The sequence below is a fragment of the Tympanuchus pallidicinctus genome, unplaced genomic scaffold, assembly GCF_026119805.1.
Source record: "Tympanuchus pallidicinctus isolate F22 unplaced genomic scaffold, pur_lepc_1.0 scaffold1, whole genome shotgun sequence".
NCBI classification, from domain to species: Eukaryota; Metazoa; Chordata; class Aves; order Galliformes; family Phasianidae; genus Tympanuchus; species Tympanuchus pallidicinctus.
In genome coordinates this window covers 84,442,984-84,464,706 of record NW_026294618.1, presented here as the reverse complement: position 1 = coordinate 84,464,706, position 21,723 = coordinate 84,442,984, and the positions used below count along the sequence as shown (strand labels likewise).

The 21,723-nt window shown below is 34.8% G+C and overlaps 1 protein-coding gene across 1 annotated transcript in view; it reads right to left on the bottom strand.

Moving 5' to 3' along the window:
- The window catches only part of LRPPRC (leucine rich pentatricopeptide repeat containing), an 87,121-nt gene that overhangs the window by 22,325 nt on the left and 43,073 nt on the right, over positions 1 to 21,723 (bottom strand). Inside the window, exons 24-29 of the mRNA XM_052689758.1 lie at positions 15,375 to 15,499; positions 14,459 to 14,565; positions 4,268 to 4,336; positions 3,944 to 4,034; positions 1,653 to 1,795; positions 1,459 to 1,546 (exon numbers count right to left, since the gene is read on the bottom strand). Of these exons, the coding sequence (XP_052545718.1) occupies positions 1,459 to 1,546; positions 1,653 to 1,795; positions 3,944 to 4,034; positions 4,268 to 4,336; positions 14,459 to 14,565; positions 15,375 to 15,499 (623 nt within the window). The remainder of the gene's footprint in view (positions 1 to 1,458; positions 1,547 to 1,652; positions 1,796 to 3,943; positions 4,035 to 4,267; positions 4,337 to 14,458; positions 14,566 to 15,374; positions 15,500 to 21,723) is intronic.

Genomic DNA, 21,723 nt, shown 5'->3' with positions numbered 1-21,723 from the left:
ATAGTCTTTGTATTACAGATCAAAAAGACACATGCTTTTCGGCACTCCCTTCCTTCATAGGAGGAAAAGTTTCCCAATTCTATGGAAAAATGTGGACAACTAATTGTAAAGAAGCTAAAGATGCCAAGTGACATATTAAATTGTTCCTTCAAACAAAAATAGTTATGCAACATCAACAGAAATAAAAAAGACTAACATATAAAAGCCTCAGAGGAAGACAGCTATAGAATAGTTCAGTTGGTAGGAACCTACAAAGACCACCAAGTCCTGCTGCCTGACCAAATCAGGGCTAACCTGAAGCTAAAGCATAATCCCAAGGGAATTATCCAAATGCCTCTTGAATACTGATAAGACAGCCCAATGCCTGTTCCAGTGTATCATCATGCCCACAAAAACAGAGTGTCACTCATGTCCAGCCTGAACCTTCCCTAGTAAAGCTCAGTGCCACTCCCTCACATCCTGCCAGTGGTTCTCAGGAACAGAGCCCAGAACCTCCTCCTGGCCTCCCCTCCTCAGGGAGCTGCAGGGAGCAGCGAAGCCAACTTTTAGCTTCCTTTCCTTCGTCTGGAAAACTCGTCTGTTATCTTCCTCTCCTCAGAGGACATGCCTTCCAGCCCTTCTGCCAGCTTTGTTACCCACCTCTGGATGCTTTCAAGGACCTTAACATCCTTTTTATATTGTAGATCTTTGAACTGCATGCAATGTTCAGAGTGAGGCTGCACAAAAGCTCAATACAGTGTGAGAATCACGTCTTTAGAGCAATGATAATCTCCATAGCATAGATGAGATTAAATTAGATAAAACTAATTCTTTTCGTTATCAAATCTATGTCTTATATGATCAGATATGGTTCCAAAATATATTTTAGATATCTGGTCCTCTTTCAAGACTTCAGTGGCAGTAACAAATCCAAAATCTTTGAACAACTGCTTCTATTGGTTAATTGCCTTCCTATGAACATGTCCCTGCTATTTTACTAGAAGTCTGTAGAGAGAAGAATTACTATCATGTCTCACAACATAAAACTTGCATCCAAGCAGTAGACACCTGAAACAACTGTAACACCTGAAATAGCAAAACAGTATTTATCATTGACTCTGCGTATGAAATTAGTTTCCTATGTTTCATAGCTACAATCAGAAGTCTTGAAAATGTGTTTAACCAAATATTACAAATGGCAGGCTAGCAATACTTAAATGTTTTTAAAATTCAAAACATCAGCATAGACTGACTTTCAAGCATACATTTAGAGTCAATAATTCAAAGGACACTCAATATTTTTGCATATGGTTCTTTCAACTTTTGAAGGAGAACATTACCAAGTAACACTGTTAGGTAACTTTTCTAACATACTAGCAAAACAAAAGTAAGCAAACATCCATTGCTCAATATTTAATCAAAATCTAAATCTTAGAGCTAAGAAACAGTGATTAGGCAGAAACAGTGGATTCGTCTTACCTTTTGCATTATTATTCTTGCAAAGCATCCTTATTTTTCTTTCTTCAATATTAGAAGATCCTGGGCTTCTCGTTTCTTCTTGTCTAGTCTTTAATACAAAAAACTTATTTAAATTACTGTAATCCTATTTGTTAACATTTATCAACTGAAAGATTCAGCAGTATTGTGAGCAAGCAAAGTTACACTCTGATTACCTTAGGTACCTCAAACGGGACAACTTGACCATTTTTCTCTAATATATCAGCCAGTAATCTCAGTGTTTTCTCACGAGGAACAACATTTTCTTCTTGAATTTTAGTCCAAACAGCTTCAGCTCTTCTCCAGTCAGAGTTGTTATCTGAAACACGATTCAGGTCTTCAGATAAAGGCAAATTTAAAGTATACATACATATCTTAAGTCACATTTTTGGAAAATACTTCATTGTATGTATATGTCTGCATCATACAATCAACCCGAAAAATTCCAAACTGCTATTACTCCACAGGAGACACTAGACGATGGAAACAAACAATAATAAATAAACCAAAATATTGACTTTAAGGACTAAATTATCCCAATTATATTTTTAAGCTCAGGGTATTATGGCAGTAAGCAGAAGAGAATGGAGTGTCTTTGACAACAGCTTTACATGCGCTTGCTTTGTACTTCACAACTATAAAATAGATGCTACCAACTACAGCAAATTCAGCCATCAATAGACAGACATGGGGCTTGAGGACAGGTAGTTGAAAAAGGTGGGTTTAGTACTATCTGGAGATGAGTATGCTAATGGCAGGGTGAGTCTAATTGCTGCCTTCAGCTACCTAACTGACAGGCCTCAGAAGTGCTCAACATTGTAGGAAAGATGACCACTAAAAAGTTGCAGAACATCAAACCTTGGAACAGGTTATTCTTCAATCTCCAACTCCTTAGGAACAAAACACCTTACTTGACAAGGCAAACTTGTCCTAACTTTGGGAAAGGATGAGATCCAAACCCCTTTTTTTCTCTTATTCTACAGCTTGAACTAGATAGTAGATGTACTGACTTGTAGATATCTTAAATTGTGGCTAACGTGCCCAATGACAACTCTCTACTGTACTTGTGCATAGGGCAGGTTTGATAAATAGTTTAAAATGGCCGAAAGCAGGAATGTACATGGTTTTTGTCTTCCATGATGACAGAAACCCACAAATGTTTTCCACTTCTTTGAGTAGATGGAATTGGTTTTGTCTTTTCAAAGAATAGTGAAGATTTTGTGTGACAGACTTTGATAAATTCTATCTTCTTAGATTCTCTTCCTAGCAGGCACACTGTCACACTTAGTCACTGCCAGAGGTGAACAGGATGATGGAGGAGAAATAAGAAGACTCCCTCCTGTTGAGACTATATTGCTTTTCAGGCCAACTTGATTTTCAAGGATGAACCAGTATGTGCAAAGCCAGAAGTAGGTAATACTACAGTTTGGTTTTGAAGCTTTCTGAGGCTGTTGAGGAAACACAAAGAAACAAAAATGACAAAAATTCTCTGGCCATTTTGGTGGGGAAATACTCATCTCCTCTGTTTGTGGTTAAACAAAAAGAGGAAGCAGCCTCTCTTGCTGCTTTACTAAAATGGAGGTCTAATAGTGTTTTATTTAGCATGATAATATTGCTAGTTCTAGTCATCCAAAAAATATGTGAAGAGCAGTCTAAAATTACATCAAGCTCAAATGCAAGCTTTCCCACTGCCCAAGATATCAAGTTGCTCAATATAAATACAAAATATAAGGTTGTTTAATTTTTCTGAGACACATAGAAATCCTCATAATGCTATTTTAAAATGACCCAACGATTTTGTGTTCAACAGCCAATTGTAAGAACACAAAACGTTTTATCAAACTTAAGTAGCTAGGTATAAAATTTCCAACGTTTTTACTATGTATTATACAGTATGATACAGTGAGTAACAAAACCAAAGCAAACAAAAATATAGAAAAGGAATGAAAAATCACTACAGATATATTCTATACCAAGTCTGTAGCATACAAACAAACTTCCAGTTAAAAAGAGTTCGGTATCCATAATGATGCCCGAGTTTGGCTGTAGTTGGAGGAACTAGGAATTGTAGTTGGGAACAATTTACCATTTCTTCACACCTTTACTAAAGGCATCGGCAGCTTCAACTACAGTAGACTGCAGAACTTTAATGATTATAAAGATACAGAAAATGAGCAATTTTTTTTCTAACAAGTATTTCATAAAGCAAAAAAACAGAGAAAACTTTCAAATTAGGAAAGTGACAAAAAGCATACATCTTTCATTCTTCAAGTTCTAGAATACTGCTGTGTTAAGCTGTGCAGGTTAGAAAAAACAACCCTGATCTCTGCTCCTCTGAAAGATGCCTCCATAATTGTTTGCAGGCTACTTATGAGGACAGCTCACCTCTCCAATTCAAGGCTATTTCCCATCTCCAAACACAAAACCAAACATACTGGAACATGATAAAAGTTACACGATAACTTACCACAAAGCTGAAGCAGGTAGTAGTACATCTCATCTCTATCACATTCAAATACATTCTTAGTTAATTCTACCAAGTGCTCCAAAGTCTCCATCTAAAAAGAAAGGAGAACATTTATTTTTCTGTGTATCTGTACTTACATGCTGCATGCATTCATCTAAGATATTTCTGTGTAAGAACACAACAGTGTTTACACATAGCATTATGCTCATCTCTTCAGCCTCTCATAAGTCCTTCCACCCCCCAAAAATCTAACAAATTACTTCAAAACAATTACTCCTAAAATACAATGACAGTTCTAAAGAAGACAAGAAGCAAGCCACATACCTGATTACCTGAAATGCACCTTTTTGCAAACCACTGCAATCTTCCAGAGTGGGCTCTCAAGCCAGGAGTCTGCAAAATTGTATTTCCACAAGAAAAAAAAGCATTACTTCACACAGAACATTCTAAGCTAAAGAGAACATAATACATGTACTGATAATAAGTTTACATATATATATATAAAATCTGCAAGAGACAGGTTTAAGCTCACAAATAATCAAGTTAAGCTGCATTTATGACAGGTTTAAAAATTGCAGTCATTTTATTCAAGATGTTTTTCCTTTTGGCTGAACAGTGCTGTGTCTGTACTGACAAAAAGAACTGCTCCAGAATATACTTCAGATGAACTGAAGTATTAAGTAAACTCTATCACCACACTAAGAGTATTATTGCTATTACTCACCATAATAATTTTAATTACTTATGGTAAAGAATTGCACCAAATATTTCCAAACTGTCTTCACAATGAAAAGGTCATACACCAGACCATGGCAACATCAAAATTTAGTGTCCTTTTCTGGCTCATATTAATTGCCTTCATGCAGCTATTAACATCTAAAACCAAGAGTGTTTGAAGCTGTGACTTCTTTTGCTATGCTGAGTAAGAAAAACATGAAGGTAAAGGGTACTAACCATGCAAAAGACAGTAGGTACACTAGCTGTAACTCCTGCCCCAGAACAGAGCAAAGGCTTACTCTACATCCACAGAAGAATTATGTTTAATAGTTAATAAGCCATAATTGTTTTTGCTGCTCATTTTCCCAGGTTAAAAGAGCCTCTGCTTGTTCATTCCTTCATTGTCTTGATTAGGTTATCAGCCACAAAACACACACACACACACACACACACACACACAGAGAGAGAACATTCAATCCTTTGTGAACTTAATTTAGTACAGACTACCATATTCTTCCTTCTCATCACTACAGATCTTAACAAATGTATCATTTTGTCCACTATGAACAGCAAAATTCTTAGATAAACATAGGAAAATTCAAAAGTCTTTATGAAGCATTACAAGCATTCCATTACTTATGTCCACTGTGTCAAGAAAAAATGATACAAGAAAACCCATAGGCAAAGCATCCATCATTTTTACCTCTGACACCGCTTCAAGTCTACTTGAATTTACTTTCATTATAGCCTCTTATTTCAACACAAGGATTGTTACAGCAAGAGATGACTGCTCCTATTTCAGGTGTCCAGATTTGAATGAATACAACCCAAAGTAACTTTGGGGAAATGTCTTTTCTATCTAGAAACGTGTTTTGACTCTTGAAGGGTTATAACTGCTAATGTTATAAGAAGTCTCAGCTGCTGAAATGTGAAGCGCCATTTCCAAAATTCGAATGCAATTTTGCATAAAAACTAAGAGGCAGCTTGAACAAAGAGCTGTGACAAATAGAGTCTTGGTTCCAAAACAGTGGAAACAATTACTGTTAAAGAAGTCAATTAACCTTCCTTCTTTTTTTTTTTAACACAGACAAATAATTTCCTTTCCCTTGTCTTCTCCAACAGCACAATTATTACCATTACAATTTCCCAAAATAACTCAGCATCCACTGAAGAAGCAACATATTGAACTTATCTTAAAGACCTTAAAATTTGCTAAAGAAATATGAAACAGAATGCTCTGCAGAATATATGTTAGACCATATAATCCTGACCAGTTCATGCAATCATTTTAAGCACTGGGTTTTTTGTTTGTTTCTTATGTTTTAAATAAGAAGCTAACTCCTAGCCAAGCTCCTCAAAACCGACTGTCTTGTCTATGTATTTAACAGTGCTTGACCCAACAGGTTATAGAAAAACAATGGCTAGTCAGATACTCAAAAGTGGTATAAATTAAACTTTATTTTGTTTCTAGGTACTTGCTGGTTTTTCAAATTAGATCTTACCACAGATATTTATGTTTACAGATCCCATAGTCAGCAGTGACTTTGTTCTTGTTTTTGTTGCTTTTTAAAGATCCAGCAAGCAGTTTCACAAAAAATATGCTGAAAATTAAGTCAAGAATTAACATCTTACACAACAGGCTCTTGAAAATGAAAAAAAGTATGTTGCTTGCATTTGCAGCTAATCCTCTTTAGAACATGGTAAAATTCAAATAGTGAATTCACTTACAACTTTCAATATCACTGCTGATCTGAATGCCAATGAACTCAACAGCTCCAAAGCCACAAACTTTTTATAGTAAATCCTTTCCTGTTCAGAAATGATTGATGTGTCTGTCACTACAAGGACAGCTGAGTTATACAACAGATATCCTCGTTTTTCATTTTGAAATTGAGAAGTGTTTTCACATACTGCAGGTCTCAATCATCAAAAGAACATCTAGGTCAGATTAACTAAATCTCCAGGGCTTGCCTGATAGTCCATATTTGTAGCTTATCCCTTACCATCTTAGGGAATTTTAAGCATTGCATTTAACATGAAGCAGACTTTCTACAGTAGAGCAGACTAAGATGCAGAATAAAAATAAAGCAAGGAAAAATAATTAAAAAAAAAAACAGTAAAAAAAAAAAACAACATGGTACTTTAATTACTTCTTCCACTTTCCTTTTAAAATTCTGATCTTGACTCTTTGGACAAAAAATATATTCCCGAATATCAGCTTTCTGATTATCTTTTGTCTTTTTATAAAAAACAAAAAAAAGAAACAACTACTGAGGGTCTGAAGAAATTCATCCAGCATAAAAGGCAGAAAACCCCCAAATTTGCTTTATAAATACTCTTGGAACATGAAACATGAAACAACAGTATTGCAGCAGATAAAAGGATCATCATGTTTTTCATCCTCTCTCAGTACTATGGGAGACCATAAGGTGTCAGAAAAACTGGCAATATTTTTGCCTCAGCATTCCTCCATTCTCCAGTTAATTCAAGCTCAGTTTACTACTTCAGAGTAAATGATCTCTGTTCCACGAATTTTTCTGTTTGCCTCTAAAATATAGGATGAATCACTCATAAGATCTTTTGGCAAAAGACTGCCTGAACTTCTGTCTACAGAAAATACACAAAATACCACCTATCTGTTTTCAGTTTAGCTTCTATGAGCTTCATTTGAAACCCCTCATATTTTGGATTGGAAGACAATGCACAGTGGGATTACCCTTTATACTCTTTTGTTTCACAGATGATTGAGTGATACTTGTAATAATCCTCTGTTCTGCTGCTGCTTTTCCAGTTTAAGAATATCACAGTCACACCTCCTATGGAAACCTTTCCATATTTTTGATGACCTGTTTCTACCTTTTTAATACTCTACAAACAATCCTGCACTAATTTATTCACTGACTCTATGCCTTCATACACAGAAAGGCAAACTAACCAGAAGGATAAAAAAAATATGCAGCATCTTCAGAACACTTGCATTCAAAAAGAAGCATTCAAAAATCATGTAAATGCAATAGTCCTAAACTGAGTTCTTCTCTAGAAGAAGAACACCTTCAGACAGGGGCTCCGATTACCAGAAATTATTTTCTGTTATCATTTTTCTTTGATCTACCTTCTAGTTATTTATTACAGCTGAATGAAAACAGCCTCTCTGGAGAAATACTGACCTGCTAGTGAGGAATCTATTCAATGTTTATCTGGATTTTTAGATGATGACAGAATTCAAGGAATGTTTACATTGGCATTCTGTAATTATTACAGATGATAGTACAATATTGTTATTGGGCTAATATTTTCTTAACCTTAAAAAAAGCCAAGCAATTTACAGTTGTAGGGAACATATTTGTTCCCTTTTCTTCACTTGCCCAAAACAATCTTTTTCTCTTTAATCATAAAACTTACGTAAGGAAAAAAACAAAACAAAAAAAAAAAACAACAAAAATGCAAAGAAACACCGTGGTGTTCTTCAGAAAAGACAGTGTTGAGTGTCCCAGAAAAGTATCACTTTTGTTACACCTGGCTTAGGATGCAGAACAATTTGAAAGCCATCAAAAATAATTTTTATTTGGCATACATTTGACACAGAAGAGACAGATTATTCACTTGTTTTTAACTTTGCAATACTTCTCTTCCACAGACTACTACTGTGTGCTGATCAGTAAAATAAGCATTACATATCCTATAAAACTCCCAGTAAACTCCATCGCGCCTTCTTCAACTAGCCTTGCGCAATACAACTTCACTGTGAATTACTCTAATTTTAAAGATTCAGGGTTATCTCTGCTTAACTCTGCCCTTTTCCAGTGTTTCAGACTTCATTCTCAAATGCCTGAATTTTCTTCCTAAAGTTCAGCCTTCTCTTAGAGAAATAGTTCTACAGCAATCCCAATCTAACCCAACCATTGCCTTGTTGTATAAACCCTATCTGTGCTGCATTGTGATGGTATTTTTTAGACAAGTAGATCCATACACCCTTCTCTTTGCAGCTGAAAAAGCCAGTAATATTAAGAGACAGCTAATGCTGCTAAGGAAGAAGAATGTTTCATGGTGAGTTACATCAACAGCTCTAACAGACTTATGTTACCAGTACCGGAACCAGTTACTGAGATTTAGACGCCAAAGCAATGTCTCACAAGAAAGCGTGTTACTTCTTTGAAAAGACAGCCTTGAACAGACAGCTATAAGAACTGATGTATGTCGTTTTTAACAGCCCTCTCCAATATAAGCATTGGTGAAAACAGAACAGTTGATGGGAAATTCTTAATTTATGGCTAGATTTTTCCCCCAATTCCACAAAAATGTCTGTGAAAGCTCACAAATTCCATGCAGCTTCAATGTAAACTAGGATATACAGCATGATACTTGAAGTTTTTTATACTGTAAACTGTAATTTCTCTCAGAATATAGTGTTTACAGTATAAAAAATGTAGTAAAATGCTATAAAAATTCTTCAGATACTAAGACCTTCATATCAATAATCATGCTGAAAGAAGAGATGACAAGAAATCCACATTCAAAAAAACCCAAACAACCAACATCTCTAGGCTGTTCTCCTAATAAAGCAGCAAAAATTTGCTTTCTTTGCACCATGATGTGGCTTTATGCTGCCCGATGAACCTGAAAAGCATTACACACTCAGTAGTATTTTCTCTCTAACACAAAGTCCCTAAAGCTAAGAAAGGATTCACAGCTCTTGTCATGATCCTGCATTCTAAACACATCACCTTCTCCTTTTCTGGAAGGAATTAATTCATTAGGCATCTCCTTTGTTTTTCCACTGGGAGCAGTGAATTAAATTTACTTATTCAAAACACATTCATTTACTTTCTTCAAAAAAACAAACAAACAGTATTTAAGATCTTCTGAGTAACAGGCATTGAATTAGGAAGAACATTTTTTTTTTTTATTTCATACACCCATTCATGGGCACAAACAAAATCCAGCTTCAATAATAGCTGTATCAGAGTCCAGTTTCATAAGGAGAAGTAATGCATTTATTAAACTAATAGGACTCAACAATAAGAAAAAAATAATCTTTTCTTCTAATTATAGGGCTTGCATGCCTAAGAGTTCTTCATCCTTTCCTCTCCGTCCTAGCTGTATACAGTTACTCTAATAAAAGCTATTACACCCTCTACAAACTACCCTACCTCAGACCACTATATCTCTAACCACCATACTAAAACAATTTGCATTACGCTTTCAAAAACGTTTAAATTTTCTAACTACCTCTATTCTTTTCTGAAGCAGACCAAAAATGTTTGTGGGTAATTTCCGACACTGGGTGTAACCGTCACTAAACCACATATTAAAAAACCTAAATCCTGCCGTCACAAACGAAGAAAGCATCTTCACCCAATAGTCCATCTCCAGAATAAAATCAGCAAGGCTCCATTTTATGATGTAGATTCTTATTAAAAGCAATCTGGATGAAAGAAGGTTGTAATCTCTCAATATCAAGTAGAAATATTATCATTGTTTTTATGGTAGATTAAATCCAATGGCAACTGGTATCTCGAGGTCTGCTGACAGCGGATGTCACAATTCTTTGCTTAAATCTATTTACCTCATGAATTAACTTGACATCTGTTGATATATTCCTATACACTAAACTCACCTGAAATAGTTCTTTTGTCAGGTCTTGAATTCCAGCAACAAATGCTTTTTCTTGCATTTATTGACACTGGAAACACATTTCATTAAAAATACTTCACAGCTAGTTTGTCCTTCAATTCTTCACAAAAACACCTTGAGATGTTAGAGATGGTATAACATGCTGGTATAACACGCCTATTAAGTATGCGTGATACTTTTTAATATAAGGGCAGAAAGTGAGGGAAAACTTCACACAAAATTTAATAAAAATTCTGAAGCCATGCAGCGTGCATTAACATTTTCAAAGGAGGTTCCTCTTGTGCTAGTGAACTGGTATAGGTTGGTTTTGTATTAAAAACTCTGCCATACGGTTCTGCGATTTTTCCCAATCCTAAATACAGTAATCCTCTCTTAGCTTTCATTTGCAGTAAAACTACAAACAGAGCAGAAACAAGAGCTTTTACTGTTTTACTAAAGGAACGACTTTAATTTACTAGCTCATGTGATTTAATCCAGGAAGACTTCAAATATCTGTCAGGAAAAAAGTCTCTATCAACTCCTAGTTCTTATGAGAAGAGTCCATAAGCACCTAACTAACTTTTCCCATGGACTTGTATAAGCCCAGAAGAAAGAAAAGATTTAAGATAGTCTCACTAATTTTTTTCATTTCCCCTTTTTAAGCATGTTTTACAAAATCGCTTTATAAAACAATTTTGTTCACCTTAAAGAAAATAGAATCATACAAGACACAACAGAAGAGAATTTCTATAAAGAATACTGCCTGTCATGATAGCCTGAAGCTTCAGGTGCATTCTTTTACAATTTTTTACAATAATAACATACCTTACATAGACTCTGTTAGCAATGCTGCATGTATCATTCTCAAGTTAAACAAAGCAGCAAGATTAACAGTTGACTACAAAGTACACGTAATGGAATTCAGAGTTTCCAGTTCTAGCAATAAGTAAGCAGATATGGACTGGAGGGATTGGGGAGGACTAGGCTCTGGTAAGTGGAGGGGTCATTGAAAAGAGCACTAGGTCAAGTAACTCATCTAGATTCTTGGTTCCAGTACTTGAAGCGATGGAGGAACATACATGAAGAACTACACATAAACACTCTTCATGAGAAAATTTGATCAGATATTACCAAAATAAGGCAACATTTTAGAAGACAGGCCCGAATCTCATTTAATGGGATTCCACTGCTTCTTTTAGCCTTCAATTTTAATGCATTTAGAGTAAAAAAAAAAAAAAAAAGTTAACATAATTCTCTTGTTTTTAAATGTAATTGAAAAAAGTTTTGCATAACTAGACTTATCGCTGTTGACATGAAAGCCATACTGTGCACTCCAAGTGAACACAAGCTAGTAAGTGACTTCATGTCAAGGAGTGAAAAGAGAGGGGTACCTATGACTGCTGCAGAATGATTACCTTTGAAGGACTCATAAGAAAATCTGACTTATTAGAGATACAATTAAGAACTGAAGACTAAGTCATGCTTTGATGTACTATAGCATGCAATCATAGAATTTTTATTCTGCCTTAGATTCAGAACATCTACCAACACATTCACCTACCAGCACAGCTTCAAGCATTCAGTAATTGCCAGGCATAGCAAGGAAAAAAAAAAAAGCAGACCTTCCCCTTACAGAGAAGCTAACAATACATCATTTGGAGGTTCTGTCTCTGAGTATTTCTAGTTACATGCCACAAAACATATGAGAACAGACTTCAAGATCTTAACAAGACGGCCTAGCAACATCTCAAACTGTTAGCTTATCAAAGTACGATGTCTTAGAAACTAGCTGCATCTCCTCCTCAAGCCTTCTTTCACAGTTTCTCTTGTCTTGCATTGCTTCAAGAGAGACTTGCAACATCAAGCTGCCATGTATTTCAATTTACTTGTTCTGTTATTAGGCGCGCATTTTTTTTGCCTTATCTCTTTTCTATTAATCTATCACGCTCTGCTTAAAGCAGTCTTCCTGCCCTTCCAACAAGCAGATGCACCCCCAGAGCTTTCTGGTTATGACAACATCCCACAATATGAGCTTATACACATGCACGCACAACACATTCACCATGAGAGATTAAGTACATACACAACTTCATGACCCATTTATTTTATAATCTCACTCAAATCTTCTCTTTCCTTTCTCACTACTGCCATTCAGTTCTATTTTAATCAAAGATTTAGATTTAAAAATTGTTTTCTTATCCTGGGGTTTTGAGTTGCAAATTTTTCAAAGCAGCAGGTGTCACTTTCACATGAGCATCCAGTAGACTCTTGATTTTTAGAAGAAGCAAAAGCAAGCAGGAGATACAACTTAAATGTGATTACTGATGAATAAACACATCACCCAAAAGACCACATCCTCTCTGGTCTTTAATTCCTTAGCTCCTACTTTTTTTTTCTTCTAGGTTCATTCCTATGCCCTTTTAGATCCCCTTTATTAACTCTTCAGATACTTCTCTAAGAAATGTTACTACTAAAACTAATTGATCACCACAACAGTACATGATAGAAGTATTTCCTGACAGACAGCCCATGTCCATTATATAACAAATTCTAAAAAGCAAAGTGACTCCAAATTTGATCATCTTTACTGGATGTTGCATAGCAACTACATGGAGCGGGATACTGATGGGAAGGTTCGACCTCTACTGTCATACCACCAACATCTGCCTCTGACACTATTGGCCAATAAAATAAAATACAAGGCATTACTTTTGGAGCAGCCCTCATATGTGCATGCTATTCTTAACTGAAGTTCTGTATTATAAAGATTTAGAAAATTAAAAAACAATTTTCCGACAGCATATACTAAGCTCAAGTAAGAACAAAAAATCCTACTCTAACGAGCATAAAAAGACATGATAAATTTCATTTTCTCTCCAGATATCAGGTGTTGAAATGAATGTTTATGTCTGTCTGTGGTTACTAACACCTCATGGTCAAACACCTAATACTAAATACTTCCAAAGATAAACTGACACAAACAGCAAAAAATTTTAATGTATAAACAATTTGATAATTTGCTTACTGTCCTATTCATTACATGCTGAATTGTAGCCACTAATAGAAGATGTTAACAAATTAAATGCCAGGATCTAAGAAATTCTTACTTCCAGTTCTGAGATCACAAATTTGTACCTCCTTGTGTTTTAATCATTATCATAACAGCTGAACTGCTCAGTGTCACCTTCTGTTTGATACTGATACCTCTGTTCTTCTGTACTAATATGAGCTCTAAAAAACCATCTCTGAGCAGAAATACTGATGTTTCAATATTGTGCTCAGTACTACCACAGACAAGCACACATTCTGTAAGTACAAGATTTCTATTGGAAAATAATTCAAGTGGTATCTCAAATATTTTAAAAATTATATAAAAAAAAAAAGCATACTGTAACTTAGGAAGAAAAAAAATGAGGTAACAGAGTTGTTTACAACAAAAATGATAAGGACTAAGTTTTTTTTTTTTCTGTAAGATCCCTTCTCCCACACATTAACTTTAAAACTTATGCAGTATTTTAAAAACATATGACTGTTAGGAAGAAAAATAATCACAATCTGGGCAGATTCTGCAGCTGCCCCTTTGACTTATCAATTTCAGTAAGCACAATTTCAATCAAGTCTAGATAAAATATACTAATCCTAAATAGACCAAGTTTGTCACCTACCACTTCCTATAAGCTGCTTACTATCCTGAAAAAGAGAGAGAACGAGAAAGAAGAAATGCTAAATTAAATGCCAAACAGTAGCAGACAGCACTTGTTTGGCTGATTAACTTGTAGACAAGCATTACAAATAAATCTGAGCATGGTCTGCAGCAAATTAAATTCCAGTGCTTTTAAGAACAAAGAATTCCTTCGAAAAGAGGATTAGCAACTTTACACCCAGGAATGCCTGTTTAATTTAATTGTTTCGCAATCCGATATTTAATATGCAAATATCATTTTGATATATAACAGCAAATTTGAAAAAGTGAGGAAACAATTTCAATATATAACAAGACTTTCTCTTCTGAACTGTAATTATACAATATAAAGCTGGTCGAGGCTTTTTCTTTTTTTTCATTATTGGGATTGAATTCTATTAACATGAATCAGAACAAGTCTAATTAAAGGTTAAAAACTTTAAATGTTTCTAATTAAGAGTCTGGATGGCTGCACGAATAGAGTAACAGAGTTAAAATGCTACCTCAATAACCTTCCTGGCCTCTTTGTATTTTCCTGTTTGCAAGAAGGCGAAGAAGAGATCATAAAGAGCCATCATGTCACCATATTCGCTGCTTATAAAATCTGAAACTGAATGAAAAAGGATTAATTTAATTAAAAAATTGCAATATTTTAATGTGCATGTCAAATATTCTTAAAACTAACATTTTCTAAGCATTACAAAACTCCATACATACACACACACACGAAAATACATTTTGAAACATACGGTATGATCAAAGCATACTACACAATTTGTTGCATTTTTATGGTTGAGCATGGTTATATTGTTTTTCTGTTTAGCCATGCTACATTTTCAATTATACACAACAAAAAAGGCAGATGTTTGCATTCTGCATTGACTACAAATTTGAGATTTCTCTAATACATGACTGTTTGAAAAACAAACGTGGAAAAGTGTTTTATATACATTAGTTTTTAATATAAAAAAATCTGTTATACATAAATATGTATCTGAAACAAGTATTAGCACTGATCTTTAAGAACTTGCTGCTACATTGCCCAATTATTAGGTTTCTTCTGCACTTAAAATTAACAACAGTTTTTCAATCTGAATAATGTAGACATTGTTTAATTGCTTTAAAGTAACATAAACACACATTATTTTGTTCTTTCTGTCTAAAGAAATTATATACAGATCATGGAAAAAACAAAAAAAAAAAAAAAAAACATTCCAGAAAACTCCATATAACCAGATCACAGAACTGTAGGGGCTGGAAGTGACCTCCAGGGACCATTGAGTCCAGCCTCCCTGCAAAGCAGGCCCCTAACAGCAGGCTGCACAGGTAGACATCCAGGAGAATCCAGAACCTCCCCTGGCAGCCGGTTCCAGTGTTCTGCCACCCATACTAGGTCATACTAGACAATATGCAACCAACCTTTTTGCAGGAGTTCAGTATCTCCCTTTTCTATCAGTCTACAGTAGATGTTATGAAGCTGGAGGATTTTACCATGCTTCTTATAACAGTCCATTAAAGCTTCCAGAGCAGCAGGCATGTCATCCCTTGTAGAAAGAAACAAAACAAGAATAAACAACTAGACATTTCAATAGCAAAACTTAGCAGTGCAGGCACTTCAGCCCTGGAAAATTTGAAGGAGAAACCACATGCAAGCTATAGTTATTTTAATACCATAGTTATAAGTAACTGACAAAGTTTTACTACAAGCAAGTATAACATACACATGATAGCCAAATAAATGAGAACAGACTTACAGTTTTATATTCAAACCTCACAGCTGTATAATTTTTGAACGCATGATCACTGTTCATGACAAATCAGCCAAAGGTGCAAATACTCTGCATCATTACATGCATTTCGTTTTTGAAATACAATTCTGAAGTTCTGACACGTATTATTGTGACAAGATACTAATTCCGCAGAAATTTCAGTTTACACGAGCTGTTTTTCTTGTTAACACATAACATTGTGCACATCATAGTACCTCCAAATGTCTTTGTTCAGACACATTCAGGTAATTTACAGACTCCTTAAAATTTTTCTACAGAATTTTTATTTCAGTATAAAACTTTAGAGTCAGCCAAGTTGAACAAAGCTGTTTAGATTGCTTTACATTTGTTTTACACTTTCACAAACTAGTTATTAATCACCAGACTGATTCCCATTTGTATTCTTTCAACACAACTACAGGTCACCATCTTTCCATTCCATGTAAAAGTCATAATCCAATGCACATTTTCTTTGATGAAAGTGTATTCTTCTTTTTGCACTGAATTTAACCATAAATTAACACACCAGAATGTATTTTATGCTGACCTATCCATAACAGACAAAGTCACAGTACTAGTAAATTAGTGCATAAGATACTGACTTCCTTAAATGCAGACTTATTCACAAGTCTTCATATTGTGAACACTCATAACAGGTACAGTATTTCCATTTGGTACCTTAGTCCACAGTCACATTTTTCCCCACTATGCATACATTATTAAAGCCTTCGTAATGTAAAACTGAAAAGCCATAAAACCAATCGGATCTGGAATTGAAGAATAACCAGCAAATGTAGCTTTTAACATGGTGCATTTAAAAGAATGAAATCACTTTCTGCAAATGACTTTTGAAAAGGATTACAAACCAATCAAAGAAGAGGACAACCACTGAAAGAGTGACAAAACAGTGTGTAGTTACTCTTTGAAATAAAAAGTTTAAACTGAAACAAATGAAACGAAGAGAACACACACAAGACATAGTAAGTAGACAAACAGTCAATAAAACTGAATTTTAGATTTCAAAAGGACTATCAAATTCAGGATGATTGACAGTAGGTGAGTTTAAAAAATAAAAATAAAAAAAAAATCACTCAATAGTGGCAGTCGAAGGCTATAAAAGTGACTTAAGATCGAGATTTTGCATTCCTGAAGCAGCTTTATTATCAATCAATTCAAACTTAACAAATTAAGATATTAAAAAAGAAAAAAAAAAGACAAATTCAGATGTCTCCTAGTGCAGTTCTTGTGCAGCACACATTTTGCTTTTTCATAGAATGAACTTTCTAGGCTACTACATGCTACTATCTTTGTCGAAGCTAATATTTTAACATTTTTCTTAAAGAGTAAAATACAGAAGAATTCATTTTGCTCAGCAATACTGGTGTTCTGAAAATGAACTCAAGATGACAGATTTCTACCTTATCCCCCTTACTGAGCCCTGTTTACAGTGCATCTTCTGGCACCCCATGAAGTCATTTGAATTTTTGTCATTTGGGGTGAAGACTAAATTACAGGTTAATTTCAAAACTGCAAGTAGCTGTTGCAGGCTAGATTACTGTCATAAAAGAGAAATACTATGGTAGTTACCACAGAGAGATATAAAGCTTTATATAATCAGTATTTTTCTCCTACTTTAGATGCAAGTTCAGTTAACATCTTAAAAAAAAAAAAAAAAAATACCACCACAGTCTTGCAGAAAACTGCTGTTGTTTGTGAGGAGGCACAACAACATTTGTACATTCAAATGAAAGTTTCCAGTGATAAATCTAGCTTTTCAGATTGATGCTCAAGCAGCCATACTATTGCCTCAGCTCCATTCCTAAAGGATTAAAGTGACTGTTTTTAGGTCAAAGCTATCAATAAATGAATGAATAATTGGAATGTCATTCAAACGGGAGCATTAAGAGTTTTCTAGTCTTTAAGTGTGTATTTCTGGAAGCATTAATACCGTATACGCAGAGAAAAAAAATGTCAGTAAAGAACTAAGATTACAAAAATGGAAATACTGTACTTGTTACTGGTACTTATGGCAAATAGGTTCTAGAATAAGTCCGCACTAAAAGAGGTCAATATTTTATACACTTGTATACTAGACATTTGGCTCTGATCCGACAAAAATCAAAATCTGACATTTGTTCCATTGCATTCCAGCAGTAAATAAATAAAACAAATGAACAACAGAACAAATATAAAACAAATGCACAAAAGTTCAGCCTCTAAAAAGAAATTATTAGTACTATCACCGCAAGGGTAAAAAATACCCATCTTATGCTTGTACTTAAACTCATGTGATTTACTTAACAACTTGCAGGATCTCACAACTGTCACAAACTGCAATTAATCCTGAGTACATCCTAGCAATAACTTTTGTAAGAAAGTCCTGTTAGAAAAATACAATGAAAATCAGGAACCTACTAGAGCTTTCAAATTTCAAGTGTAGGTAAGATTTTAGCATGTTTCTTGTTATGAGTCACTAACTTTAAAAAAAAAAAAAAAAAAAAAAAAGCTGAATAAAGAGAAAAATGCCTGCATTTCTAGAAAATGATATTTAGGCATAAGCATTTAAAGGCAACAAATAGCTGTGCATTTGAAAATACTCGGCAGTCTTTTTGTAGAAACTTATACATGCCAAAAACCCTTTTATCTCGCCATAGAACTACTTACTACACCACTAAAATAAAAGCCCAGTCCAAAATTATGGTTTAATTTTTGTGGCTCAAGTCACAAAAAGAAATAATGTCTATGTACTCACTGCCACATTGAAAAATCTGACTTTCAGTGGTAGCTGGCACAAAACTATTGTTTAAAACATGAACACATAATCCATGCCTCATTATCAGGTGGCCAGATTCTACAGGTTTCTTTCAGTTAATTACAAGTACTATTCTATTAAAGACTAATATGGATTACACATCAGATTTTGTGCATTTCTCCCCCTCACCAAAGCACATTTAAAAACTGATCTATACTATTATTTCCAAGCGACAGGAGGAGCCACACTCATGACTGTACTATGCTTGCCTCTTCTATAACTCAGTTAAAGTCCCAATTTGCCATTAATTTTCAACTAAATAGGAGCCACAGTTAGGATTACCCGAGTTTTTGGATTCATTCGTTTTCTGTTTAAAATGCATATCAAGTCCAAGGCCTCATGAGCACAAACCTCAAAATATCTGCAGGGGCAGTTTTACTCACATGAACCTATCTAAGGAGAGCAAGTGACTCAGATGTCTCTGAGTTTTCAGAACATGCTAAAGCAAGACTGGCTGTAACATCATGCATGCATATAACAACCCCCTTCAATTTCAACACGCCACTCCCCTCCTGCTTCAAGAACGTAGCATTGAAGCTAAACCTTTTACTTGCAATAAACAACTTTCCCAACCAGAGAGTCTGCCTGATAAAAATAAGACTCCAAATATTGATTTTAATTGGAATGAAGTGCTGCAACATTATGCATAAAGCTTTAGTGAAGTGGCAATTTACCTAAGGGGTTTACTGATTGAAAAGCTCTCAAACCTGAAACCGCTAGAGAGGTAGAAAGAAAAAAGGGACTCTCTGGGGTGGGGGTGGAGGGTAGACTGGTAAAACAAATCCCTCTCTGCAAATCTGAAGCAGATGTTAGCGTAGAGAGAAGTCAATTCAGCAAGGTACAATCAGCTTTACAAAAATTATTCCGTTAAAAGAGAACGGGCTCTTGAAAGAGCTAAATGTTTTTCTGTTCATTTGCTATACTAAGGAATCTTCAAGGAGACTGGTGTTGCAATTACAACTAATCCTCCCCAAAAAATTAACTGTGTTGAAGGCTTTGTAATTTCCCTAGGTACAATTTAGCTGTCACTTACTTTAAAATTTACTCAAACATGCGTTCCGAACAGCACTAACTTCACATGTCAAGTGCTTTCCAGCCAATTGAGTCTAAACTGGAAGTCGGTGTTAAACAACTGAATGATTAGACAAGATAGCTCATTTCCCTGCTCTTTTGTTCAGAATAAAATGCCACATTTACATTATCAGACTCAACAGGATTTTCTGACAGAGGGAGAAAAAACCCTAGTGAACACTGTCCGCACCAAGCACATGAAGCCTGTCATTTACCAATCATCCTTCAAAAAGCAATAGCCATGAATGTAACTTAATTACGACCCAATGATCCTTGACGAAAAATCATCTTATCACTGCCCTGTCCCCATAGGGCAAATGAGACACTTTTGTCCTTTGGCACTGATGATGCTAAATTCCTAATTGCAATAATGGAGTAAGAGAGCCAAACATCCTTAATTTCATTGCAAGACATAAAGAGTTTTAATGCAAATATTTGAAATAAAGCTGCTACAAATTAGAGAAACTGTCCCTACCAGAGATGGCTTTTCTCTAAAAATACATCCTAATTTTAGAAAATGCCTATTTAAAAAGTAAATTAACTTGTGCGCTACAGAATTTTCTCAAACAGAATCACAGGTGAATTTAACTCTGTGAAAACAAAAGAAAAAATGTCAAGGCAGAGTATTCACACTAACTGCTACATCAGAAGCCAAGTAAATATGGCTTTATGTGTAACTAATCACAAACCAGCACACAATGCTTTAACGGACGGACAGCGCTGCATTACAATATGATAATCATAAAAACAGAGCTATTAACCCACTTGTGTTCAGTGTTCAGACTTAAAACCACAGAACGTTTTGTTGGTCCAGTCTAGAATATGTGTAAATTTTAATACCTCAACATGTTTTGCTTTGATTCTTTCCCCAGAGATAATATTTTACAATAGGGAGCACTAATAAAATTATGTCAAGATGGAAACCATATCAAGTTTCTCATGAGATTAAATACATCTATTTTTGGCTGTACGGCTTGCACATCTTTCTTGAAGAAAAAAATTACCAGTAATTATTGCATCTGTTTATTTCTTCTGTGGAAAATAGGTACTATCAAAGTACTGTACAGCACAGTAGCAGACAATAATCAGCAATGATTGTTTTCTCCTTTTCCATGCTCGGCTGTAAATTCTCATTTTCAACATGCACTGCAATTTAACAAGAATTTTAGAAAAATTATGGCTATGTACAGAGAAGAGGGGTACATGTAAATATTTAATCCTACAATTGTCAAAATCTTCAAAAGGAAATCACAGATTCCTTTACAAGCAATTAAAAAGTTTGAATTAAATTAAGAACACAAAACACCAGTGCAACCAATACTATGCAACATGAAAAAACGCTCCACAGCTAATTTCAGAGGCATGCTGACAACCTGCAGCTAAATGACAACATTTCAGTATGATACTTGAGCTGTAGGATGGCAAATAGTAAGCACTATTGCTGAAAGAAATGACTAACGCTTACTTCAGTCAATCAGAACTTTGAAAAACTCTTAACACTTCCAACACAAAAAACAGTAAAATGCAATTATTATTCCAAAGGTAAGTGTGTAGAAAAATACTTTGCTGTTTTGTCTCTCCACTTCTAAGAAGGCAAAAAGAAGAGAAAATAAGCTTTCTTTGTACCATATCTATGTGTATATATGACATATATTAAGAGTCATACAGGTAAGTACCAATGACTCTGTAGTCCTACAGTTCTACAGTATGAAATTATTTTCTTCTTGAAAAGTCTAGTCTCAAAAATCTCTTCATTGAAAATAATAAAACAAACAAGAAAAAGATACAAAAAAAGTCTTCTTTTTTTACTTTTGCAAATAATTTTAACCCAAAAGAATGAGGAAGCAAGCTAAAACAATGTTTTCATTGTCTCATCTACACACGATCACATCATATAACCATCCATACACTTCCTCAAGTGAAGAGAATGTAGTACTACCATGTACAACTCTACATGTCAACGTACATAAAGCAATTATGTAAAAGCAACCACACTTACTGTGCAGTATAAAGCATATCAGATATTTTTCCAACACATTAGTTACATATGACTGCAGTTAAATTACTTTCACAAACATCTGCCTCATCTTGTGATATAATCAAGGCAGTGTTGCTG